The 26,636-nt window shown below is 44.5% G+C and overlaps 1 protein-coding gene across 1 annotated transcript; it reads left to right on the top strand.

Moving 5' to 3' along the window:
• Window positions 1–754: 754 nt before the first annotated feature.
• SNAPC3 (small nuclear RNA activating complex polypeptide 3) lies at window positions 755–26,518 on the top strand. The gene is made up of 9 exons (XM_055790951.1): window positions 755–1,237; window positions 7,834–7,911; window positions 9,179–9,263; window positions 11,164–11,268; window positions 11,795–11,944; window positions 19,232–19,314; window positions 20,609–20,773; window positions 21,814–21,921; window positions 23,591–26,518. Exons 1-9 carry the CDS (start codon window positions 957–959, stop codon window positions 23,736–23,738), a joined length of 1,203 nt encoding a protein of 400 aa, XP_055646926.1. The 5' UTR covers window positions 755–956; the 3' UTR covers window positions 23,739–26,518.
• The last annotated feature ends 118 nt before the right edge of the window (window positions 26,519–26,636 follow it).

The following is a 26,636-nucleotide window of genomic DNA, read 5'->3' as shown; positions in this document are numbered from 1 at the left end:
AGTCTCCTGTCATGAACTTTTTCTGGCCTTAGCTTCACCCTCTGCTCCAAGAAACCACACAGCACACCTTCTTTTTGAGTACTGTTTTCTTATTTAAAGAAGCGATAGGATATTTTGGCTTGAAGCAAGTAAGAAGGCTGTGGTTCAACTGGTATGTGCAACAGGTATGTCAGGTTAGCTCAATCCAGAATTGCTTCTGCCTCTTTCTTAACAGGAGGTTGTGCTCACGGCAGCTTTGTCACGCTGCTCCAGTGGGGTGTTCCCAGGTGCTCTAGCACAAGAATATTTTGCAGCTGTCTGCTGTGGTGTTCTTTGTATATACCATAAAAAAAATTAATGATAATAAAAAAATCACTCCTGGAGCAACAGGAGTACATCATTAATCCCAAACGGCTAGGAAGAAAGTCTGGGACAAACGGTTACATTTTTTAAAGCAATGTCATGACCAATGCTAGTGAATAGTCACCCACCTGGGGAACCTGGTTTGTTGCGCTACTGAACACCCCCATGCTGCAAAAGAAAGTCTTGGCAAGCGTGAGGCTTTCACTTTGGCAGGAGAAAGTGCATTTTTCCAGTGAAGCACGATGAAAGACTGTACTGCTGTAGTGCCACAGGCACCGTGCGTTTGTAACGACTGGAGATATATATATATATTTTAAATTATTATTTTTTTTTAAGGGACGCTAGCAGGCCCTCCCCCGCCCCCAGAAGGAGCCCCCCCCCGCCCACCGCCGGCAGGGCCCCTCCCGCAGCACCCCGGAGCGGCGGGCTGCCCGCCCCCGCCCCCTGCGGCCACGCGGAGCGCCGGGCCGGCCGGCCAGGCCCTCGGCAGCCTCACTGCGGGCCCCGCCGCGGGAGGGCCCCGCCGCTCCCCGCAGAGGCACGGAGCTGAGGCGACCGTGACACGCTATCGGTGGACTACAGGCCCCAGCGGGCCGCGCGTGGGCCCGACGGCCATGGCTGCGGCCGGGCTGGTGGGGGCCGCGGCCCGTCATGAGGCGGCGGCGGAGGCGGCTGCGGAGGCCGATTATGAGGCGGCGGGGGAGCCGGCGCCCGATTACGAGGCGGCGGAGCTGTACACCCGTGCCTTCCGCCTGGGGGCCTTTGGCCGCTGCTGGAGGCAGCGGCTGGGGCCGCCGGATCTCTCGCTAGCGGCGGCGGCAGAGTCGGACACGGCCGTGGCGGCGGAGCTGGGCTGCGCGGCGGAGACGGCGGCCGAGCTGCGGGCGGTGTGCAGGTGGCCGCGGAGCCGGCGCGGGCGGGGGGGCGGCGGGGCCTCCCGACGAGGCTGCGCGGCCGTGTGCGGGGGGTGCCGTCCGGCACGGCGGGGCCCGCGGGCGGGCCGACACCGCCGGCGCTGCGGGCGGGGCTGGCGGCCCGGCCCCAGCAGGAGACTGCGGCCCCGCTGGGTGCCGGCGCGGGGGAGGCCGCCCGGGGCCGGGGCAGTGCGCGCTGCCGCCGGGGCGCCGCATGGGCACCCCGCGGGGAGGGGGGAGGCGCTGCAGCAAAACCGCGCGGAGCGGGATTGCCCCGCCTCTGTGCCCTGCGGGGTTTTATCTCCCGGCTTAATATGCCCTGAGTCCGTAGAGCATCGTTCTCCTACACGGTGATGCTCCGCTGGCGGAAACTTTTATGTTGTGGCCCCGAGTTAATAAACCGTTCAGTGCTTAACAAGTTACTTAAGTAACTACTCAGCAACATACTGCTTGTTAGGTGAAACGTCAGGTATTTGCACGTGTATGTGGTTCTGGGGGGCCCCGGCTGCAGAATGAAAGGCGTTTCAGCAAGGAGGAAGAGGCAGGTATCTGCCTTAGCGCCATTCAGACGAGTCCTAGTAGCTGGCAGTACATGCTAGCTCTTCAGCTTGGCCTAGGCCCTTACCCTCTGCCGACTTCTGCTAGGCCTCATTTCAGCCAGTAATTCCTACAGGAGGCGTCAGAGCGGAAGATTTGTCTGTAGCTCATCAGTAAGGAAGACGTGCCTTAGAACAAGAGTTCTGTTACTACCTGTATAGCTTTGTGCAAGTTCTGTCCTCCAGTCACTGTTTCCTCAAAGGCGCAGAAGTATTTACCAGCCATTTCAAAGGCCAGATGGAGATTGTTCACTTCCATGTACTGTACAGAATGAATGTAGTCTCAGAAGAGTTGTAGATGGTGTGATTTGATAATGTAGCTAGAATTGCACTACAGATTAAGCTCTTCTTGATGGCTTTTCCTGTAGTGCCCTGCATGCAAGATGCATATGAAAAATGCAGGTCATGAGCGTGGAGATGAGTATGTTGTGAACATGTCCTTCTAATGTTTTTAGAGTTATACCTCAAATTATGGGGATAACATGACAGCAAAACCGACATTAGCAACATTATTTGAGATAAAGTTGTTAACTGGACAAAGTTAATTTGATAATTATTGTTTGTTTAAATTATTATGGTACCTCAGAGGTAGGAGTAAGAGGAAGGTAATTTGTCACTTTAGTAAAAGGCAAGGAGCAAACAGAGAATAGGAATAGCAGCACAGGCACGTGGAGTTCACTGTTGGAGCCAAAATATACCTGTGTGAGTGTCGTGTGTAATGGTGAGAGCTTAGTAAGCCATTCAGAAGTCAAGAGATTTAGGGACATTTTTAATCAGGAAGACATCAACACTTAGTGAATTGCATCTGGCCTTGCCAACATAGAAGAAATTTGTCAGGCATTCTCGCTTTTTCTAATGCTAGCTTAACTAAAAGAATGCTTTACTTCAGCTGTCGTAGTTCTGGTGAGGAGGATAATTTTTCATCATTACTAGGCTTAGTAAAAACAGAGGCTGATATTAGTATTAAAACCAGTTCATGTATTCTGGTGTGGCAGTAACTGTGAGAATTATCCTGTGAGCTTTCCCAGTGCGTATGTCGTCTCCGAGTGCTCCTGTGCTGTGGCTTGTTCTCTGCAGTGACCCTGTTGCTTGAGCATGTTGCAATTTTCACTTGAATTCCAAGCAGATTGTCTATGCTTTGTTGAATTTTCCCGTCATTCATTCTGGTTTTTCTTTTGTTCTGCTTTCTTTAATCTACGACTGGTACATTTTGTCTGCTGTGTGTGTTTGCCAGTTTTACATAGCAATGCTGTCTGTTTGCTGCTGAGTGTACTGTGTAAAGTGGTGCTGTGTAGTGAAAAAGTTAGGGAAGGAAAGAAAGGACAGGTAGTCTGTGCGGGGGGGACAGGGCACATGATCTGGGAGCTGCTTGTCGGCTTTCCAGGAGAATGAAGGTAAACCTACACATTCTGCTGTGACCTTTCCCCTGTGCGGGTTGGAAATCCCAATCCATAATCTCCATTTGCTTATACATTAAATAATCCTAGTTTCTGGAATCTCTCCTTAACGTTAGCCAACCTCAAATCACTACCTCTGATCACTTTCACTGTCTTGCTCTGAGCTGTTTGTATTCCTCCGGTGAGAAGAGATGAAGACACTGGACTACACCAAGATCTGTTCTATGGTTTGCTGGGGTCATGTTTATTATTAGCATAAATATAGTTTTCTAGGCACTGAAGTGATACATCCTGGATGTAAACACAGATGTTTTCTGACTGTAAACTACTTGTAAGGGAACTTCTAGCAAATGAATGTTTTATTTGGGTAGAAGAGAGATGGGAAGATGTAGATACTCCTGCTATATCTATTTTTAAAATAGTGGTGGGTTAAGAGAATCTTTCATAGACTCAGGGTGAAAATAACCATAGTTAAATCTTTCTTAGAATATAGTGACATAATGTATGTTTAAGTATTCTTGATGATTTAGAGTCTTCTGGTGAGGAGAAATGGTATAATGTTTAAATGCTGTTTAACTCTTTTTGCATCTCAGTGTCTTGTGGTTGATTTTTTTTCTTCTATTTTCTTCGTGTAATGCATTGCTGTGAACTTAACACACGAAAAAAAGTATGGTCTTCACTTGAGTTTAACTCAGTAAGAAGGCTTTGCATACTGCTCAAGTTGTCGTTACAGAGGTTGCTTGTGTTTTCATCAGACTTTAAACAGGTGTAAGATGGTGTCCTTAGTTGGGAGATTCCATCAGTAGTTTTCCAAGGGGTTGGCAAAGTAAAGTTTATTTTTTGTTCAAATTCCTTAACAGTCTGTGAACAAAGAGGTTTACCTTGGGATTCATTATTGGTGTTTGAGTGATTGAAGTGCTTGAACATTGGAAATGCGAAGTTATGTTACTCTGTTTTGCCTTCTGAGTGATTTTTTGTGGCGTGTAGGGCAGGCTAAGACTCAGATTGATGTGGATTTTAGGTAGGTCAGTGGAGGTGAGGCTACAGGTACCCGATTCCACTTCAGCCCTAATTCACCTTCTTGTTTTATTAGGAGGGGTAGTTGTAAATATCTCTAGGGATGTGTTATAAAGCTGCATTAAGCTAGCATTAACGTCTTAATGTATTAGTATTTAGTGTCTCGTAGTATTAGTGTCTGAAAGGTGATGAAAGTACTGCCTTTAAAGTATATGCAATGTAAAGAGTAATATAAACACTCTGCCTGCTTACTATGAAAATACCAGGCAAAATAATAAAGCATCTTCTGATTTCTAAAACTGAGAAAGCTCATTGTGCTGCCAGAATATTCTGAGAAAATTAAAGCCATGTGATTAAAGGCTTCACTAATAGTCTATTTCCATGTCCAAATTTCCACAGTCTTGCCTTTGGCCTTTTTATTTCTAGCCATCTTATTTTTCTAGGGACATGAATTTCATGTAACACTTGGCCTGCTTTTCTCAAGTGAGACCTTCAGCTGTTGTTCCTCATCACTGCTACAGTTCACTTCAGTGTCCATTAAAACCGTATGGCCAGGGTTTTCCCCTCTACCATAACTGAGTGCACTTGAGTGTATTTGTCTTGTGTGCAGGGGCTATTCTGTGTGGGCCCACGGTGAAATGCTATGCTTGTGGCTGTCAGGAGTGTGTATTGCCTGCACTTTCATCTGTTGGGTGTATGACACTGACTACTTAGCCTTAATTTCTGAAGGGTTTAGCATATACTTCCCATCGTAAAGCCAGGTTTCATCAGGACCATGGACCAAGGACCAAATGTTAGTGATGGGGCTTTTATGGCTGCAGCGGATTTGCTCAGGAGGAGCTCCAGCATGGCTTGTGCAAAGGGCATACAGCAAAGCCTTTCAAGGCTTCAGTGCATGTGATACAATGACTTATGTCATGAATTGTTAGACTGATGCAAAATACTGGAGAAGTGCTCTGTGTGTTAACATTCCTTTAGAAACTGAGGGTTTCTTACTTTCCAGGAGTGAGAAATGGCAGTAACTGGGCTCACAGTGGTCCACAGAACTGTCAGGGATTCAGTGGCAGTTTGTAGTAGCTGCCTTTCTGTCCTTACAAGGAAAAAGAGGACACAGTTTACATGCCAGCTATTTCACATGGTGGCTGCTTGGAGCTGCTTTCTGGAGAACATTTTTTCCTGCAGCAGGAGATTAGTGGGTATGGTGTAGATACCACAGTCAGAGATCCCAGGCCTAGAGCTGTACAGGAGGGAAGGAAAACACAAATCTTATTGGTGAGTTCTGACATCGTCTGTATACACAGAAGGGAAATGGGAAACTCACATTTGATGCAGGTGGAACTTCACAATCCTGGGCAACAGGCTTTTTCAGATCCTGCAAATAATGTCTGTGGTGTTTAAAGAACAAAATACACAGCCACTTCTTCGAAATGGCAGGTCATCAAGTGACTAGGGGCTTTTTAATGAATGGGATAACTGATTCGTGTGCAGGAAGACTTAGATAAACAGTCTGGTCATGCTGGTTGGGAAGTTGATTCCACAGAAGGGTCATTTGTGATTTGCTTTACCTGTCAGGGGTTGTACGTCACTTCATTAGGTGGGCTGTTCATAACACTAATCTATGCTGAATGGAGAACAGCCCCATCTAAAAGGCTAGTGCTTGCTCTGCGTTCTCCAGAGTGCTATTCTCCTCCTTTAATGTTAGTTGGATAACTATTCCTCAGCAGTAGTTCAGTCTGCACTTGATACAGGACTTGCTCAGTTGTCCCTACAGGACTTGCTCAGTTGTCCCTGTCTCCACTTCCTTGAGTGGGATTGAAGGATAAGGTTGATTCTCTTTCCAAGAGGTTATAACTAGTTGGTGCATAGTTTGTTTTAAAATGGTATTTCTGAAGGAATGCCCTTTTCTCAGTAATTCAAACCCAGCAATTTTCAGTTTGAGATGAAACCTGTAGGACACAAAGGTTAATACTCTGTGTACTGCTGGATGGTAAGAAACTAACTAAACAGCAGCAAATTCAAATTATCTTTAATGAAAGGTTACTTTATTGAGTCATCATAACTAGGCCATCTACCCACAACCAAAATTTTGTCTCTGACTTTTGCGTATTGTCAGCTGATACCAGTTAATTCCAGGCTTCAGTTTCTCAATGACTATATATTCCTATGCAGGTCCACCCTGAAGACTCATTACTGCAGTGTTAGTATTACCTAGCTTAGTGTTGTTAACATGGGGGACATTATAAGATTGTGGGGAACGTTATAATATTACAATGAAAAATAATATAATGAAATCATAAATTATATTGAGTATTGAGAATAAATTTTACAATCCAAAAATTTTCCCTGGACCTCACAAATGCTTTGGGTGTCCCATAAAGAGATGGGTTTGCACAAGAGTTTGGTGGGATTCCAACTGCGCATGGATTTAGGTAATGGTATCAGCTGTGCCTTTATACAGTCTGCAGATGATAGAGACAAAAAAGATCAAGTCTGATTCAAAGTCTATGATACTTCTCTGTTTTAAATAATACTTTCCAGACTATTTTTAAGTTGTATAAAATTATTTTGTGATTAATACGGAAGTATTACTGTGTTTGAGTCAGCGTTGTTCTGTGTTTCTGAAAAGGTAATTGATACTATTATAGTGCCTAATCTGAAGCTTTCAGATGGATGATTTGGTCTGTTTGTGGAATGGTGTAGGGTAACATTATGTTATAAAACTGTGGCAGGGGAACAGATATGGGATCCCACAAGTTTCATTTTTTTGTGGCATGTTTATGAGAAGTTCCATCCTCATTTATGTTATTAAAACTTAACATTTGTATAATCAGTTGAAATTATTGCTGCAGCCAAAAGCAGTACCACTTTTCCTTTCCAGATCCTGCACTGATTTGTACTACAGCAAAAAAACTGTGGTTAGCTATACTTCGGGTTCTGTGCTAACAAAAGAAGAGTGTGGGTGAAAGGATCTGAGGATGGAAAGAAGGATACAAGGAAGAGTGGATGTGTCACTTCTGGCAGAAGTGATGTCCTACTCCCACTGGAAGACATGGCATAAATTCATGCCTTAATACACCAATGACAGATCATGTAAATGTGGTGGCTTGCCCACGTTTGCACCTGCGGAGGGGTGTTGGCTTTACGATGCGGGTTGAGGTTGATGGTTCCTTTTGGTTGAATCTATTTTGCTATATATCATCAGAAAATCCGAATAGGTGGATGAGATTTTAAAAAGTCATTTTTAGTTCATATAAAGTATCGAGACACATTTTGAATGGGGATAATTAAACCTCTCTAGGCAGCTATGCTTCATTAGGAAGAATGCAAAATAAAGATAAAATTTACCCCGTCTTTCTGAAAGCCAGATATAAAGTCCAGAACTCTTTGACTTCTGGTTCTTTATCTCGTCAACCGTACTGCCTTTTTACCCTGATTTAGGCTATACAGGCTCTGTCTTGTTTATTTGCTTTTTTCTCTTTGCTCCTTCTAAGCTTCATAGATTTTTTTGTTACAAAGTAAGTATGAAAAAATATGTAATAGTTTTTTTGTTTCTTTTAATTGTCCTAGCCTTGATATGTTACTGTCTTCTGATAAAGAAAAGGACCCAGATGTTATTCCTGAAGACAGCAGTCTGCTAACTCTTCGGTATGTTCGTTATATACTTCATAGTACCCTGATATGGGGTGGGGTGGAAAACAAGCACAAAAGCATGGCTGGCTGATTGTTCCCTTTCAGGGCAATGGTGTGGTTTCTGAAGCAGAGTCCAGAAATACTCTAAGGGCAGAAACACCAGCTTGATAGGATAATTGGTATGAGCCTTCTGCTTGAATGTTACTTAGAATGTTTTTATTATGATATACAAAATATTCCATCTTTGTTATTGGAAGAACTTAGGATTTCTGGACCTAGGTACTTTTGAACTAGTGCCTGAATTTGAATTTGGAGCATGCAAGGAACTTCTCATAGTCCTGCAGGAGGTTTCCCCAGAGCCTTGTGAAATAGATCTGTTTAGCTTTGCCTCTAGTAACTCACAGTCACATCGTAACAGCCAAAGTGTAAGTAGTGAAGTTGTAGCCAGATAACCTCTTTATCTAAACCCACTCTTTACGGAATTCATTGATACTACTGATGCATTTCAGACACTGAGTGATGTATATTAAGTTTCTATCAGTTAGTGAACTTTGAACTCATACTTGACCAGTTCAGGCCTTCGCTGTACTTGAATTTCAGTTTACATATGTTTCAGTTTACTAATGTAAAGGAATGTTTTAATGACTGTGATCAGTGTTAAGTCTGATTGTTACTGAAAACCTTCAGGAAGGTCTAGAGGATAAATAGACTTGTCCTGAAGGTTAAAAGGATTTGGTGTTCATGCAGTAGTTAAATACATGTATTTTAGTAGATATTCTATGTATGATACTTTCTTCCACAAATGATACTGAAGTGTTTTTAGAACAGTATCTGTCATGGGGTTGAGAATATTTGTGGGCTCTTTCTTCTGGTTGCGTGAACATGAATTCGATTTCTCTGAAGAAGGAGGGATAGTTGAAACAGCTTCCTTAAAGGTAGGAAAATGTACTTTCTAGGGGAGCCTCTTCAGACAACATTTTGCTGGGTTTTTTTTTCTTAAGTGTAAAACTAACCTGTAATTTGCACATAAGGGGAAAGAAAAACACTAACTGAAATCCACAAGCCAGCCTGTGTACTACTAGGAAGTAGTATGCTACTACTACTAGAAAGACCACACTTCTGCGGAAGTCAGGAGATAAGTATTGTAAGAGACATGCTAAGACAGCCAGAAATCCTCCTCTTTGAAAGCTGCACTGTAGTAGCTTCTGTTGTTTAAAAATACACCTAGAGATTCTGCATGGAAGTTGTTGAATGAATTTTGTCCTGTGTTCCTGCCCCTTAGAATTAGAAAGAAGGCATTAGAGAGGAGAGAAGAAACAATTATTGTGGATCGGGCTTGCAGACAAGAAACTCTTACCTATGAGATGGTAAGTTCCTTGTCTTAAGTTCTCTGTCATCTCATAAGATCTCAAGACAGTTCTGCACAGCCAAAATCCAGCTTCTCCTTTTGCTTTTTTTCATCACTGTGAACCTCTGTACACTGTAAGTGTTTGCAGGTACAGATTTGCAGGTAATGATTAAGATTAAAAACATTTTATAGAAAGATAGGACAGGAACTCTTCTTACGGTCTGTTAGTACTGAATATAGTAAGGAGGAACACCAGCCCATTACCACTGTATGACTGTTTTTATTTGGTCGCTACTAAAGCGTTGTGTGTGTAATGAGCATCATGTGAAGTTATCATAAAGCCAGATAAAATGTTTTTGCTCATGGAGTCCTGTATTGGAATCTAAGCTTTAATGTGTAAATGATTGTGAGCTAGTTTTTGTAGGGCTGAAGAAGGAAGACAGTAGGAGCATGGTGGGAGTAACTTCCTAATTCTGAGCTTTGTAACCCAAGTTCCTCAGCTATTCTGAGCTGTCAGGAGTGTAGTGATCAGCCCCTCAAATGCCATCTTGGAATTCCTTTAACTATGCTTAGTAGCTCTTTGGGTTTTTTTCTTTAAGATTTCTTCACAACCATTAAAGCCTTAAAAAGGGAAACTGAAGTTCTTAAATTTTGCATTGCTGGAATCCATGACTTGAACAAGCAAGCCGTGAACTGTTGTAAAAGTTAGGGTTGAAGGTGTAGTAGGGAAGGAGCCTCACTTGTGACTATTGACACTTTTTCTCCTTGAGGTTTCGTGATCTGTCACGAGCGATTGTGTTTCAACTCTCCAGAGGCCCAGGCGCATGGTGTAAACATCATGTATCAGCTGAGATGCAACAGCTGTGTTGGGCTTTTAGCCTAGGGCGTATCTGAGAAAATATTTGCAATAGAAATATTCATAAAGGGTTTTGATGAGTGGCGTTTTATTTCTATTTCTGAAAGAGCACGCACATGGTCAGTTATCGCATCCTTTAAGCAAGCTGTGGTAATTGGTTTCTGTGTCAGAGCTGGTTGGGAACACAGTGTCCTAGAACAGGATGAGAGCAATAAGAAATTTCAGCTTGGAACGTGTCGCATGAAGAAGAGAGATGCAAGGGACAGACGACAAGTATCCCTGGACTGAAGTCTCACAGTAGTACACATTCTTGCTATTAAATCTGAAGTACGCTTCAGGCTGGTTGAAAGTGTTTCTGCAGTCAGTGTTCTCTCTTGATTTGTTGAAAAGGGAGCAAACCAACTGCCACAGAGAAGTGCCCTCCTTCATTCTCACAGCTGGGCTATGCCTTAAACATAAAGTAGGATGGAAATGGGGAAATGCTTTCACTTCTTTCCTAAAACATAGTAGTGTGGCAAGGGCAGTGCTCTATTTTGCGTTTGGATTCTGGAGAAATGGAGACCTCCAACTATGTCAAGCTTCCCTAATAAGAGGAAGCATCACACTAATTTTTATTTTCATATACTTCCTCTTATGCCTAGTATCTAGGTCAGCCTTTCTCAGGTTGAGGGTTGCAATCTCCCTTCGCATGTGAAAGCACATTCAAAGAGCATTTCAAAGCATTAAGTGAAGGAAGTTGGTAGCAGTTAGGTTCCATGAGGGCAGAGCAGTGGCAAGCTTTAATTCCTTAATGCAGGGTGTCTCAGTAGCCACAGAGTAGCCAGTTATCTTGTAACTGCTGAAAGCACCTCAGCTTCTCCAGAGATGAGGAATGAAGAAGAATGCTTGAAATCAGTAATTACAGCAGGTTCTAATACTTCCATCTTCGACGAGGTAGGCTGCTATCAGTTCAGAAGGCTACACAGTCAGAAGTGAGTTACAGTTAGAACAGCATTTCTCAGACTTTTGTCCAGGGGCTATGATATATAAGTGGTTGCCAATACATATTTTTTTTTCTTCCCAGGAATCACATGCAATTGGAAAGAGGCCAGACAACCCAACAGATCTAGTTGAGGAGGGAGAACTACTTTTAACTCTGAATGTCTTCTATCCTGTCATATTTCAAAAGGCTGGTACTAAATCTTCTAGGTTGTATACTGATGTCTCTTCCCTATTCAGGTAGTATGTTGCTTTCCCAGCAGTTAAAATCAGTGAGTCCACTGAGGAAGCATGGTAAACCCTTCAACTGTGGTAACTTTTTAAAGGATTTTCAGAATCTGCCTTTCATTCTGTTAGTGGTTTACAGAAGGAAATTTTTACAGTAATTATTCAGCAGTTAATTGATTTCACAGAAAGCTCAAAATCTGAAACTAAATACATAAAAACTAAAGTATTCTTTCTGGATTTGGGATGAATGTGCTTAGACTTTATATCTTTTGGGCACTTTCTAATGGGGATTGTAATTTTTGAGTTTATGAATGAAACTAATAAATGACAGCCTTAGGAGAGGCTGAGGTAAGATGCCGTTTAAAATCTTGTACAGAGAGGGGGTGTGCTGTGTGCTGCCATTATTGACCTCAAGCTATCAACTGAAGAGCAGTACTGATGATAACAAGTGATTTTTAATTGAAGCTTATATGCCCTTTTCTTTGTAGCATAAACACCACAAACCCTATCAGACAGTCCTTGTACTGGGCAGCCAGAAGCTCACTGAGCTGAGAGACTCAATTTCCTGTGTCAGTGACCTTCAGATGGGTGGTGAGTTCAGCACTCAGCCAGATCAAGCACCAGAGCATATCAGCAAGGTAAAATGTTATATGTGGAAACCTCTACATGTGCAGGAGCTTTGAGAATATACAGGAGAGAGGGAGGCAAGAGTTTTGCTCTGATGTTTTTCAGCAGTAAATTCAGCAGTAAATTGGTTCTGCCTGTGGGTGGCACTGCAAGTTAATACTTCCTGGTAGCACTACCAAGCTGATCTGTTTTGTTCCATGTCAAGAAAAACACCATTAATGCTACCGCTGGGATGTAGTAACACTGGTGGTGAGTTTTTGCATAGATGTACCCTGTGGACTAGCTTGACTTTAAGCTATAGTCTAAGACACCAGAGGCAGTAGAAAACAATCTGCAGATCATCCCCCTTTGAACTTTGATGCTTTGGTGTTTGGAGTTGGGTGCTAATCAAAAGTAGGAATGAAGGTTATTCCCCTCTTGCCCAATTGCCAGGTGTGCTCTGGGGATATGCAAAAGGGGTCAATAGAGAGAAAGTACTTTAATTGAAAATACTAAAAATGCATCTTTTCAATAATATATCACATATAATGGTTCAGGTTGGAAGGGACCTCTGGAGGTCATCTGGTGCAAGCTCAAGCAAGGCCACCTACGGCCAGTTGTTCAGGACCATGTCCAGACAGCTCTTGGATATCTCCAAGGATGGAGATTCCACAGTTGTCTGGGGCAACTCTACCAGTGCTTGGTCACCCTCACAACGAAGTGTTTCCTGATGCTCAGAGGGAACCTCCTGTGTTTCAGTTTGTGCCTAATGCCTTTTGTCCTGTCACTGGGCACCAGGGAAAAGAACCTGGTGTTGTCCTTTTTGCATCTTGCATAGAGGTATTTATATGTGTTAATAAGGTCCCCCCTGAACCTTCCTCTTCTCCAGCTGAACAGTCCCAGCTGTCTCAGCCTCTCCTCATAGGAGAGATGCTCCAGTCCCTTCATCTTCATGGCTGTTATGGGACTCTCTCCAGTATGTCCATGTCTCTTACTGAGAGCCTCAGGACTGGACAGAGGACTCCAGGTGCGGCCTCACTAGCTGAGTAGAAGGAAAGGATCACCTCCCTCAACCTGCTGACAATACTTTGTCTAATGCAGCACAGAATCCTGTTTGTTGTCTTTGCTGCAAGGGCACGTTGCTGGCTCACAGTCAATTTGGTTTCTATCAGGACCCCCAGGTCCTTTTCTGCCAAGTTCCTTTCCAGCTTAGGGGCCCCCAGTACCAAACGGTGCATGGGTTGTTCCTCCTCATGTGCAGGACCTTGCACTTCTTGCTGAAATTCATGAAGTTGGCCCATTTCTCCAGCCTGTCGAGGTCCCCCTGGGTGGCAGCGTGGTATATCAACCACACCTCCCAGTTTTGTGTCAGCAGCAAACTTTCTGAGGGTATGCTCTGCCCCCATCATCCAGATCATTAATGAAGATGTTAAACAGAACTGGACCTGGTGCTGACCTCTCAAGTACTCCACTAGTTACTGCCTTCCAACTAGACTTTGTTCCACTGATTATTACCCTTAGGACCCAGCTGTTCCGCCAACCTTATGTATTAATAATATAATATATTATCAATATAATAGGCATCAAATAATATGCGACATACAAGCTGAGAGAAACCAGAGGATTTCACATACTTGTATACACAATAGTGAAGAGGTAATACATTCTTGTTTAAGGAGACTGAAATACATCCCAGATACTAGTTTTTCATTTACGTAAAGTAAATGGAAGAGTCTTTCTGCCACTACCTAGTAAAGCACTAGCTGGTTAGTTCTGAGACCAGACAGTTCTGAGGCTCTCCTCCTGGGGATGCAGAGGAGTCATGTGAGGCTGTCATTGCCTCAACAGGGTTGGATTTAGGTTTCCTCACCTCAGTAATTTCCCCAAAGTAAAGTGCATGCCACCATGCCTGGCCTCCCAGCAGGAGCTGTTAATGAGTGGTGTGCATTCATTCAATTTACTTGTTTTCCTCAAGCATGATTGTTAATTTACAGTTTGCATTGAAGTATAGGCTCAGTATGTGGTAAGTCTTCACAATAAAATTTGCAAGTTGCTTCAGAAACCAGGTAATGAGCCATTGGTGGGGAAGAATTTTCTTCCTTTCAGTCTAGGAAGTGGCACCATGACCTGCCAAAAGTATGTTACCTTTTCCAAATAGAGAAAATTACTTCTGTTTACTTTAGGGATGTTAAAGAGACTGATACAAATAAGAATGGTGCTCTGAGAGTCTGCAGGAAAGAGGCTGTGTAAGTAAGTTAGGTGTTGATGTCAGCTTCTGCTTCTCTTGAATTACCACTTGAGTACACAGGCTGAGCACAAGGATCAAGTTGCTGCTCTCATTGGTTAAGTAAACAAGTGCAGCTTGTCAGCTGGTACGGACAGAGTTAGAGAGACTTTCTGGATTTTATTGGCATAGATAGGCCTAACTTCTCTTTCATTCCTGCTCCTTTTGAGTTTTGTGATTTTATTTTTTGCTTTTTCTTCGTTGAGCAATGATTAAAGGGATGAAATTTAACAAGTCCAAACACTGGACTCTGCATCTAGGGTGGAGTAATGCCAGGCACAAGCACAGGCTGGGAGAGGAGTGGCTGGAGAGCAGCCCTGCAGAAAGGGGACCGGCGGTGCTGGTGGGCATTAAGCTCACTTGGGTCAGCAGCGTGCCCTGGCAGCCAGGAGGGCAAACCGCGTCCTGGGGGGCACCAAACACGCCGTAACCAGCCGGTCAGAAGGGGGGATTATCCCGCTGCATTCAGCGCTGGTGCAGCCTGACCTTGGGTACTGTGTGCAGTTCTGGGCCCCGCAATTCAAGACTGATGTGAAGGTACCCGAATGCATCCAGAGGAGAGCAACAAAGCTGGTGACAGGGCCAGAAGGCATGTCCTATAAGTAATGGCTGAGAACTGTGTCATTTCCTGGTTTAGAGGAAAGGAGTCTGAGGGGTAACCTCATTGCTCTCTACAGCTTCCTAAAAGGGTAAAGTGGAGAGGGAGGTGCTGGTCTCTTCTCCCTGGGATCCAGAGATAGGATGTGTAGGAATGGTTCAAAGCCGTGATGGGGAGGTTTAGACTGGACATTATGAAACATACCTTTACTGAGAGGGTTGTCAAATCATGAAACAGGCTTCCTAGGGTGGTGGTCAGTGCCCCACAGCTGTCAGTGGTTAAGAGGCATTTGGACAATGCCCTTAATAACATGCTTCAACTTTTGGTCAGCCCTGAGTTGGTCAGGCAGTTGGACTAAGTGATCGTTATAGGTCCCGTCCAACTGAAATGCTCTGTTCTGTTGTATTATGTGCCTTGTTTGGTTTGGTTTGTTAACAAACCCCTTAGTAAAACCAGCATCAGGGGGATGTTTGAGAGAACTGGGCAATATTGAGGTATTTCCTCATATATGGATACTTTTAACAAGGATCCTGGATACTTCATGTGGTTACTGCTAGTGGTAGGGTTCCCTGGGAAAATGTAATAGGGCATCCCTCCTTGCAAAGTGAAGCCTAATGCAGAGTCTGGGAGGAAGGAATGTCTGAGTCATACCTCTGGCCAACACTAATCAAACTCCCAAGAAGTTTTTAACAGTGGCTCTCTTCTGTTCACTATGACAAACAGCTGTTTTCTGAAGTTTGGAGCAGCTTTAAAGGACTAGCTAACTCAGAACTGCGGTGACCCACAGAAATTCCTAGGGAGGTGTCAGAGCATGGCAGTACTTAACATTTTGTGGTTGGAGAGCCAGGGATGGTGGCAATAACAGAGCCAAAACAAACTGTCTGAATGTAAAACACATTCCTACTGCTGTGCCTTTGTGCAGGTCACCTGCAGTCATGGATCCCATCTCTGGCCCCAGTGTCTGTGTTTCCCATCTTTTGACATGTTGGAGTTAATAGCTTAAAGAGACCTCTGGCCACAAATGAGCATTCATTCTTTCTTAATAAAGACATGTGAGACTGGTCTGGGGATCCAGAGTGCCTAGTTGTCCATGGTTTTGCTGTTTGATTCTTATTTAGTCTGCTTATGCCTCTGCAGCCAGCCTGTAAAGTAATTCCTGTTCACTTCTTGCCTTCTACTTGTTCTTTTCCACTGTAAGCTCTTGCAGGTCATAGGCTGCTTCGCAACAGACATGTAAAAAGTTCATCAGGATTCTGTGACTTAATGAGCAAGTTACAGAATTGGAGTGAGCTGGTCACCATGTTAATCATGGAAAGCGACTGCAGTTACTTAATTTGTGCAATGACGCCTGTGTTCTTGTTCTCTGTTTTTGTAGAAATTTGTAACTGCTATAATGGATGTAGAAATAAGAACACTAAAATAAGCTGTAATGGCTTGAGCACAGTATCAGCAGAGCAGCTGCCTAGCTGGCAGTCATATAAACCTTGTTGTCACATCAGGATCTAAAACCAGTACAAAGCTTTTCTTAGAAATCTGTACAGTGACATCTCTTAAGCACTTTAGATTTCTAAATTATATTGTATTATATTATTATAATATAAAAATATAAATATAAAAAATACAAAATCAGTATATTACATTATCCTGACCCAGCTGGTGAGTGAGCCAGCCAGGGGAAATGCCTTGCTGGACCTGCTGTTTATGAACAGGGAAGGACTGGTGGGTGACATAGGGGTGGGAGGATATCTTGGGCATAGCAGTTGCAAGATAAGAGTTTTCAGTTCTCAAAGTAGTGATGAGGGGGGTCAGCAGAGTCACTGTCTTGGACTTCCAAACAGCCAACTTTAGCCTGTTTAAGAGCCTGGTTGACAAGGTCCCTTGAGATACAGTCCTGAAGGCCCAGGAAGCGTGGACATTCTTCAAGAAGGAAATCTTAATGACACCAGGAGTGGGCTGTCCCCATGTGCCAAAAGGTGAGCCAGTGTGGAAGAAGACCTGCCTGGCTGAACAGTGAGCTTTGGCTGGAACTCGGGGTGGGGATGGGGCGGGAAAGGAGAGTTTACCACCTTTGGAAGAAGGGGCAGGCAACTCTGGAGAACTATAGGGATGTTGTGAGGTTATACAGGGCAAAGATTAGAGATCCGAAAGCCCAGCTAGAACTCAGGCTGGCCACAGCTGTAAAAGATAAAAAAAATGTTTCTGCAAATATATTGGAAACAAAAGGAGAGCAGAGGTCTATCTGCATCCTTATTAGATGTTGAGGGGGAACATTGCAAGGAAGGACAAGGAAAAGGCTGAGGTACTTAATGCTTTCTTTGCCTCGGTCTTTAATAGTAAGACCAGTTACCCTCTGAGTACTCAGCCCTTGAGCTGGAAGATGAAGATGAGGAGCAGAATGAAGTCCCCATGGTCCAGGAGAGAACAGTTAGTGACCTGCTGCTGCACTTAGACACACACAAGTCTATGGTGCCAGATGGGGTCCACCTGAGGGTACTGAGGGAGCCGGTGGAGGAGCTCACCAGAACACCCTCCATCAGTTATCAACAGTCCTGGCTAACCAGGGTGGTCCCAGAAGACTGGGGGTCAGCCAGTGTGACACCCGTCTACAAGAAGGATGGATCTGGGGAACTACAGGTCTGTCAGTGTGACCTCAGTGCAGGAGAAGGTTATGAAGCACGTCATCCTGAGCGCCGTCACACAGATGTGCGGGACAACAGGGGGATCAGGCCCAGCCAGCATGGGTTTATGAAAGGCAGGTCCTGCCTGACAAACTTGATCTCTTCCTAGAACAAGATGACCCGCCTAGTGGATGAGGGAAAGGCTGTGGGTGTTGCCTACCTGGATCTTGGTAAAGCCTTTGGCACTGCCTCCCATGACATTCTCCTGGCTGCTCATGGCTGGGATGGGTGTGCTCTATGCTGGGTTGAAAGCTGGCTGGACAGCCTAGTCCAAAGACGGTGGTGAATGCAGTGACGTCCAGCTGGCAACTGGTCACAGATGGTGTTCACTAGGGCTCAGTATTGGGGCCAGTCCTGTTTAATGTCTTCGTCAGTGATCTGGATGGGCGGACTGAGTGCACCCTCAGTAAGTTTGCAGGTGACACCAGGCTGGGGGGAGTGTTGCTGTCCTTAGGGCAGGCAGGCTGTGCAGAGGGACCTGGGCAGGCTGGACCGACGGGCCGAGGCCATTCCTGTGAGGTTCAACAGGGCTCAGTGCTGGGTCCTGCCCTTGGGTCACAGCAGCCCCACACAGCGCTACAGGCTGGGGCAGAGCGGCTGGAAAGGGCCTGGTGGGAAAGGGCCTGGGGGTGCTGGTCCACAGCCGGCTGAGCGTGAGCCAGCAGTGTGCCCAGGTGGCCAAGGCGGCCAGCAGCACCCTGGCTGGTACCAGACACAGTGTGGCCAGCAGGACCAGGGCAGCGATGGTCCCCCTGTACCGGGCACTGGTGAGGCAGCACCTCGAACGCTGTGTTCAGGTTTGGGCCCCTCACTGCAAGAGGGACATGGAGGTGCTGGAGCGTGGCCAGAGAAGGGCAACGGAGCTGGGGAAGGGTCTGGAGCACAAGGCTTACAAAGAGCAGCTGAGGGAGCTGGGGTTGTTTAGTCAGGAGTGGAGGAGAGTCAGGGAGAAATTTACTGTTCCCTACAGCCACCTGAAAGGAGGTTGTAAGCAAGTGGGGACAGGTCTGTTTTCCAACATAACAATGGCAAGGCAAGAGGGAAAAGCCTCAAGTCAGGCTGGGGAGGTTTAGATGGATCTTCGGAACAGTTACTTCACTAAAAGAGTGGTTGTTACTGCACAAGCAACAAGGCTTTTACCATCACATACCAGGTTAACCTCAGTAGGTAGTTACCACACGTTGCCCCAGCACAGCCACCAATCCCCCACAAGGTTTCAACAGTTCATTTACTGTTTGTGCTGTTTCTTCATCCTCTTCAGGCCAGTCCACCCTGCTTCTTGCCTCTGCTGCATCCTTCTCTCTCCTCCATCCAGGGCACACTCTCTCCTCCCTCTGCTTCTCCCAGGTCTCTCATCATTGGCCACCCTTCACACAGTCCTTAGAGCTGTTTAACTGCTTCACAGGAACCAGCCACAGCTGCATGTTATCCACCTCAGCCAACCCACCACCCCTGAAGCAAGCCCGTAGCTGTATATTATCAATGTTAATTAACCTGCCTTCATTCCTCTGTAATTCCTCTACAGGTGGTCAAGCACTGGAACAGGGAGGTGGTGGAATCACCATCCCTGGAGGTGTTTAAAAAACACATAGATAGCAACATGGTTTAGTGGTGGACTTAGCAGTCCTGGGTCAGTGGCTGGACTTGGTAATCTTAAAGGTCATTTCCAACCTAAGTGATACTATGATTTTGTGGATTTTGACATGTTCTTTTGTTTAATCTCTCATAACACTAATGCAGACTTATCTCTCTCTCTCAGGATCTCTACAAATCTGCTTTCTTTTATTTTGAAGGCATCTTTTATAATGATAGAAGATACCCAGAGTGCAGAGATCTGAGCAGGTATAATATTTGTAGACGTTGACTAAGGAAAACCTTAAGGGACAGGAGATTTATTTAATTTTGTTTATGATTTCTGGTGTTTTGAAGACTGGAACGTCTAGTGTATGAAGCTGGAATGGACTTTTTTTACGATCTTTTCATGTGGAATTGATTCTTACATAGAGGTTTAACTTTACTTGCTTTGCTTTTTCCTTCCATTCACTTCCTTTCTGAAAAGGGGATGAACGCATTTTTTCCCCACAAATTTTGTTTTGCTTGTTGGGATGGGATTGCTGTGGAAAGTGCAAGGTGCCAGTCTGTACTGGCTTATTAAGTGCCCTCCCTAGTTGTGATGACCACCAGAAAACTTGCCTGTGAGGTAGAAGATGGGTCAGAAAGACAAGCTCAGCTGTGTAGATTTCTGCTCAGTCTTGAAAACAAGCTAAATGCCTTCATGGTAAAGTCAACAAGGGGACTGTGTGACTGTTGTGAGAAGAAATCTGAGATGACATTGCCAAGAGTCTCTGGGATCTCTTGTTTGGATCTATAGCTCACGCTGGTTGAGCACAGGTCATGTCCATTTAAACTGTACGTAGTGGTTTATTTTACGGAAGTATGGGCTTGCTGACACACTAGTGAGATTTAGGAGATCAAGATGTTAAAATGGATGGAAGAGCTGTGAGTTTGGAATCTGTTCTTGATATGCCAGACTTAGGTGTGACTTCAGAGAAATTATTTTGCCACTTCTCTTTCTGTCCGTGAGCAGCAGTGGCCTTCATGGAAGGGTTTGTGATAACATACATAGTTTATAGAAGTGAAGTATGTAGGAATATGCTGAAAAGCCAAGAAAAAATTGCAGCAGTGGCCAGTGCCCTTCGAGTGCCAAATTTTGGAAATGTAACTGTGCAGTTGGCAGCTTTGTGTTTCTCCTTGGCAAAACCAAAAAAAGCTTTATAATAGAGTTATTGACCAAGGGAGCAAAAATGACCTGCTGGTAACTTGAATTATTGGAATGCTTGAGAACTGTTGCGCTTGCAAACCAGACCTGGATGGGTGTCATCAGGAGCTTACACTCTCAGGAAGGTGCCTGGTGGGGATTTAAAGATGGGTGTTCCACAAGAACAGTGCACAGTTCTGTGGGGCAGTGGTATTGCTGTAAAATTACCTTAAATTATTACAAAATGTTGCGAGGTGTTTTGATTTCCATCTTTTTAACTGTGTCCCAGTGAAGAGTTTTGCATGTTCCCCAAGGCCTTCCTTTTCACTGCATTCACAGTTTATAGCATTGCTATGCTGAATACCTTTCTGTTTTTAGGACAGTTATTGAGTGGTCAGAATCTCATGACAGAGGCTATGGAAGTCTTCAGTCTGTTAAAATGGAGGACTACACATTTAATGATTTGTCCCTCAAAATTGGCTTTCCATACCTTTTCTGCCATCAAGGGAACTGTGAGCACATCATTATCGTCACAGATATAAGGTAGGTTACTGCTCTTTGGTAGTCCTTAGGCAGTTGAATGCAAGCTTTCTGTGGACAAACTTCAGACATTAAATGCTGAGTATTTGTTAGACTAACTTTAAGATTATTCTGCAGCCTTCTGCAGGGTTTATTTAAGACTTCATTCCATACATGTGACTACTTCTGCAAGGAAGAAAGTAATCTCCAGTACTTTTTTTCTTTTTTTTTTTTTTTATAAGTTGTCTGCATAAAAAGATTGTTTTCTAACTAGCATGGTGTGACTATGGTATGGGAGGAATGGCACCCACAGTGAAAAGCACTTTCTGTGCAGAGCCAGTGTGTGGCAGATGAACATGCTGGTTCCGGAGCACCAGGGAGCAGAATGCTGTTAACGGCTCTGGCTGGAGTCAGCTGCACTTGTTAGTTTAGACTTGATGCCGAGGGGAAGGAACTGAAAAGAGAACAGAGAAGTGGAAATAGTGGGCTGAGGTGGATAGGCAAGGGAGAGAAGGAGGAGCTGATAAAGGTGGCAACCCCATCAACAGAACTGCTGTGTCCTCTGCTCAGTGCATAGCAGGTAGAGAGCGCACTCCTCTGATTGTCTGTAGTGGGTGACAGATAATTTTTTGTTTCCAGAAGCCTAATGTATCTAAGCATTGTCAATAAATGATACCTCCCAAGAGGAACACAACCCAAAGAAGGGCATAGATGTTGCAAGTAAATGATCTCGGGATTACGAACCTCTGAACATTCACCTGGTGACGATTTTGCCTGTTGGTTAGTCTATATAAGAGATAAAACCTTTGAAAATACCATCTAAAATAGGTGAAGACTTCTGAGTTACTGCACAAACTGAATTTACTGCTGACCATAAAATCCAGAGATGGTGCAGCTAGCAGTCTATCCCGAGGTCTTCATCTGTGTTGAAATGCTAAGCAGAAATCTAGTCATAGTTTACACAGGAATGTAAATTATGCCTTATCTTCAATGTCCATGCTTATATCCAGATAAATTCCGACACTGCTGAGTCTTTATTTTATGCATTATTTATTTCCCTCAAGGCTCATTCATCATGATGACTGCCTGGACAGGAACCTCTATCCCTTGCTGATGAAGAAACACTGGTTATGTACCAGAAAATGCTTTGTGTGCAAAATGTATACAGCCAGGTAAGCTACGCTCTCATTCCTCTTAAATGAGTCTTTCTAGGTGCTGCTACTAACTTGAAAAAAATAATTAAAAATCAAAGCTCTGTATATATTTGATAAGGTGTGTGAATAATCTTCATGCAAGTATTTTGAAATCTTACTCCTCAAGCAGCTGTCCACTCTCTACCCAGGAAAAGGCCTCCTGCAGGTAGCAGTCATTTGGAGATGATGATTCAGGTCGATCAAAAGAAATGATGAAGTGGCTAATTATTTGACTCACAGAGCTTTCATTAAATCTAGCATCTGAGTAAAGGGAAGCATGGATCTGTCCAACTTGAGTATGGTAAAATCTAGGTATTTTTTCAGAACGGCGTATAGCATTGCCCACGGGTAAACCCCTAACCCTCTACCTGAAAACCCTGCTGTGCAGCTGTACTTGAAGGAACTTTCTTGTGATGCACAGATTTTCTGCAGTTAAGAGAGCAGAATGTGAATTTGGTGCTCTTTATCTGCTTTAGTGCTGTTTACTTAGACATGATAAAGCTTTTCAATAGACACAGTAGAAATTTCTCTACAGGATTTCTACAGACTAGGCTAGGCTCTCTGATTTTATAGGTCTGAATGATGTATTTACAAAAATACCCACTGCTCCTTTTTTCCCCCCAGAGCAGCTTACAGTCTCAGCCTCAGTTTGACACAGCAGCTGTGTCCTTGTTATCTTGCTTGTTTGGCCTTAGACTTCCCTGGAATCAGGCAAGGAGCCAATTCCGCTTGTGATGGGAGCCCATCCTAGGGTTCCTAGCAGAGCCCCTAGGATGCCTTCACAAGCAGCTATAATCTGTGAGGCATTTGGCCATAAGGGGAGGTGGAGCCAAAGGGTCAATATGGGGGAAAGATGGGATGGGGAGGGCATTACCAGAGGTGATGTAAATGCATTAAATTAAAACCAGGATAAAGCACTAAGCTGAAGTGGGGAGATGCTAAACCATGGATGGCAGAGCTGCTTTGGCTGGCTGTCCTGCGTATTTTAATCTGTGCAGATAGCATCTAATCACTAGAGGCCTTGAGCTGTCGTGGCCACTGAGTGCTACCATAAATTAATTGCTCCGTGGCATGGCAGGCCCTCCTTGTACTGGCACCTGTGTTCATGTTAACTCCAGTGCTTGCTGGAGTATGCAGCAATCTTCTCCTTGTCTTGTCTGCATCATCCAGGTGCTTCTTTTGGAGTCATAAATGGATTTGTTACTACTCGAGAGCAGTTTGGGTCAAGTCATGTGTCTGCTCTGTATCACAGTTTCTTGCCTTAAGGGAAAACAGATTTTTTCTTTCATTACTTAAATGGTCATAGGGTGGACAGAAGATTCTTGTTAATTTTGGGGTGGGTTGGGGTTTTTTTTTTCGTTTATGCAGTGTACCAGCTACCGCAGGTTAGAGGAGTTCAGGAAATGCTGCTGTAGCAGTGTAAGGTAGCAGCTGGGATTGGCATTGTGTGGGTGTGAGTTTGGAAAAAAAGCTGTATGCCTGGGGTGGGAAATAGACAATATAGGCAGTACCTGGTCAATATAACATTAATTATTGATGTTTGTCGCGGCCATCCCCAACTCCAGGTAAAACGTTGAGATGTTTGTCACAAGTGAGATTCGCAAGTGTTTGACTCACACAGAAAATACTTGTATTTTGTAACCTGCAGGTGGGTAACCAACAAAGACAGTCTGGCACCAGAGGATCCTTGTTTCTTCTGTGATGTTTGTTTTCGGATGCTCCATTATGATGTGGAAGGCAATAAACTGGGGGAGTTTCTTGCATATCCTTATGTCGATCCTGGAATTTTCAGCTGAAACTGACGTGAGCTAGTGTGGTGGGCTGGATGCCAGGTGCCCACCAAGCCGCTCTGTCATTCCTGTCTGCAAAACAACAGGGTAGAAAATAAGATGGAAAAAAATAAACTCGTGGGCCAAGATAAAGGCAGTTTCATGAAGCAACAGCGAAAGTCGCATGCATGGAAGCAAAAGAAAACAGACGATGTTACTGTCTAATTCCCATCAGCAGGTGATGTTCAGCCACTTCCCAGGAAGCAGGGCTTCAGCGGGCGTAGCAGTTGCTCCAGAAGACAAATGTCATAAATAACGAATGTCCCCCTTCCTCCTCCTTTCCCTTAGCTTTCATATCTGAGCAGACGGCATGTGGTATGGAATATCCCACTGGCCATTCGGGTCAGCTGTCCTGCCTGTGTCCCCTCCCAAGACCTTGCCCACCCCCAGCCCACTGGTGTGTGTTGGGGGAAGGTTGGAGAGGCAGCCTTGGTGCTGTGTGAGCGCTGCTGAGCACTAGCCAAAGCACTGGGTGTTACCACCACCTTTCCAGCTACCAATACAAGCTCGGTGCTGTGAGGGCTGCCGTGGGGCTCAGCCAGACCCAGTACAGCCAGAATTAATTCAATGAGCTACGTTGGTGAATCAGTTACTCTGGCTGTTCAAACCACCAGACAGCTTGAGTTTTGAGCGTACTGCTGGGGTTTGTGTTAGGCTTTTAATTCTCTCCCCTTAGGTCAAAGGAGCTCTTTGCACTTGAAGTCTTGCTGGCGTGCTTTTCTGAGTAAGAATGGTTTTAAGAGATAAGTTAGCATGGAAAAATACTCTCAGACATCTACTTGATTTTAATCAGTTACATGGGTTTTTTTAATGCACTGACAAAAATACAGTAGTTCGGAGACTATGGACTCTAAAAATATGGATGTTGCAAAAGCATCCCTGGTCTTAAGAATTTGTGTGCATCTAAGTCTCTGTTAACCTTGAAGGATGAAAACAAAGTGTTTGGGCATCTTACCTTGAAAACTCTGGCAGGTTGTCATCTTTGAACAAGGGTGGATAGCACTGCATTTGTGGGGAGCAGAGCGTTTTCTGAGAGAAGCTCAGAATCCTTGTTAACTTTTAAGGTCTTTCCTGCAAACAGGGCATGCTTGCATCTGTAAGCCACTGCTGTCCTTGCGTTCTGAAGACTGATCCTGTGAAGAATAAACTACATTTCGCTGATTACGGAATTGTAGCCTGCCTTTCAAACAGCTGTTAACTGTTCACAGTGTGTGCAGTTTTAACTGTTCATAAAGTAGAGTTCATTGTGCATTTCTTTTTTTTAGTATCATTCTGTTGTTGTAAATATTGTTGGGTTTTATTAAAATGTGACCGATTTGTACTTGCTAGTCTTGATGTTAAGTTGAAACTCTGCTTGCCAAGACAGAACATACTTATCTAGTGCCTTGCTTTTTAAAGTAATCTGCAATTCAGAGGATTTTAGTGGGCATAATTGCTGTTAAGTAAAGCTATTAGCACTAACTGCTTTCTTTTTGAAAGCTTCAGCTAGTTCTCCAAAAAAGTCTCGTTCTGGTTGGTGTAAGAGACAACCAGCTCTGATAACCTCTGCACAGAAACGTACTTGACAGATTACATTGTATTCAGGTCCTGTGGCCACAGATTGTGTAAGCGCTCACTTGATTATCTGAGATGTCTTGAAACAAAAGTGTCTTAAGCATTTGCAGGACTTCATGCATCACTCTCATATCTGACTGCTTTCCAGTGGTGTGTTAGCTCAGCCAGCTGTTGGCCAGTGTACTTTGGTAACAGGGTAGCGAACCAAGCACTTGTAGCAGCAGGTGGTGGTAGTTCTCTTACCCTTCAGGAATCTGCGGAAGAGGGAGCGAGCGCCCTTCCTGCCGCAACTGTTGCCAGTTAAACTGCTAGGGCTGGACTGCATTGTGGTGCTGTAGCAGCTGCGTTAAATACCCCACGTGGAAAAATTACTGAAGTTGTATTATAATATTAAGGAAATTTTAGGGTAAAACTGCAGCTGCTACTTCCAGGGTGGAATATAGTTGGTATGCACAGGCTCTACTCGCCAGTAGTTCCCCAGGCAACACAACTTGCAACCTTAGGACATGCCAAGAGAAGGTGAAGGGCCGCGGGGGGGAGGAGCAGAGTGGAGACACTGCGCCCAGACCCTGTTGTGCTCCCTGCAGGAAGGGGAGCCTGGTGGTACCATGTACTGATAAACTTTATGCGTAGTAGCTGTCTAACAAGGAAGATAAGGGAAGGTACCGGCTGCTGAGCCAGCAGCTGCAGTGAGCCAGCAACTGTGGTGAAATTGCTTTCTTTGGATGAACTTTGCTCGTTATAATTTCATTGTAATACCAAAGCACACCTCCATCTCAAAGCCGCCTGCCTCCAAGGTACGACCACCCCTTAATCAGCTGTGCCTTTAAAGGTAAAGCAAGATAAGTTTGCACCCATCAGTAACAAAAGTCTGTATGACTGGAGTCACTCAAGCTCCACCTGGAATTCAAGAAGTACTATGAAAGTAAGTTAGGAAGGGGAGAAGTTAGGGAAGACTCCGTTGTAACTCTTGGTGTTGGTGGATGGGCTGAACCCATCTTCCCCATAAGGACACCTGTCGGGTAAGAACTGTACTCCGCACATTTAATGATGAACTCCAGCTGGCTTTTATTAGTGATTAGATTTTGTGTGTATACTACTTCACACTTGTTCTTGCAGTCAGTGTACTATCAATGGCAATCTGGAACCTTAAATCTGTCATGGGTTTTGTATAATAAAAAATTCTCAACTGAGATGCCTTCTGTGTACGTTTCTGGAAGCTTGAATAATTGATTTGACTAGCGAATCCATCAGTGCACGTCCCTGCACAGGGCGGGTGAATCACCCTCCGATGCAGTGTGCTGCCCAGGA

Source organism: Falco peregrinus, chromosome Z (assembly GCF_023634155.1).
Source record: "Falco peregrinus isolate bFalPer1 chromosome Z, bFalPer1.pri, whole genome shotgun sequence".
NCBI lineage: Eukaryota > Metazoa > Chordata > Aves > Falconiformes > Falconidae > Falco > Falco peregrinus.
This window is presented reverse-complemented; position numbering and strand designations above follow the sequence as displayed.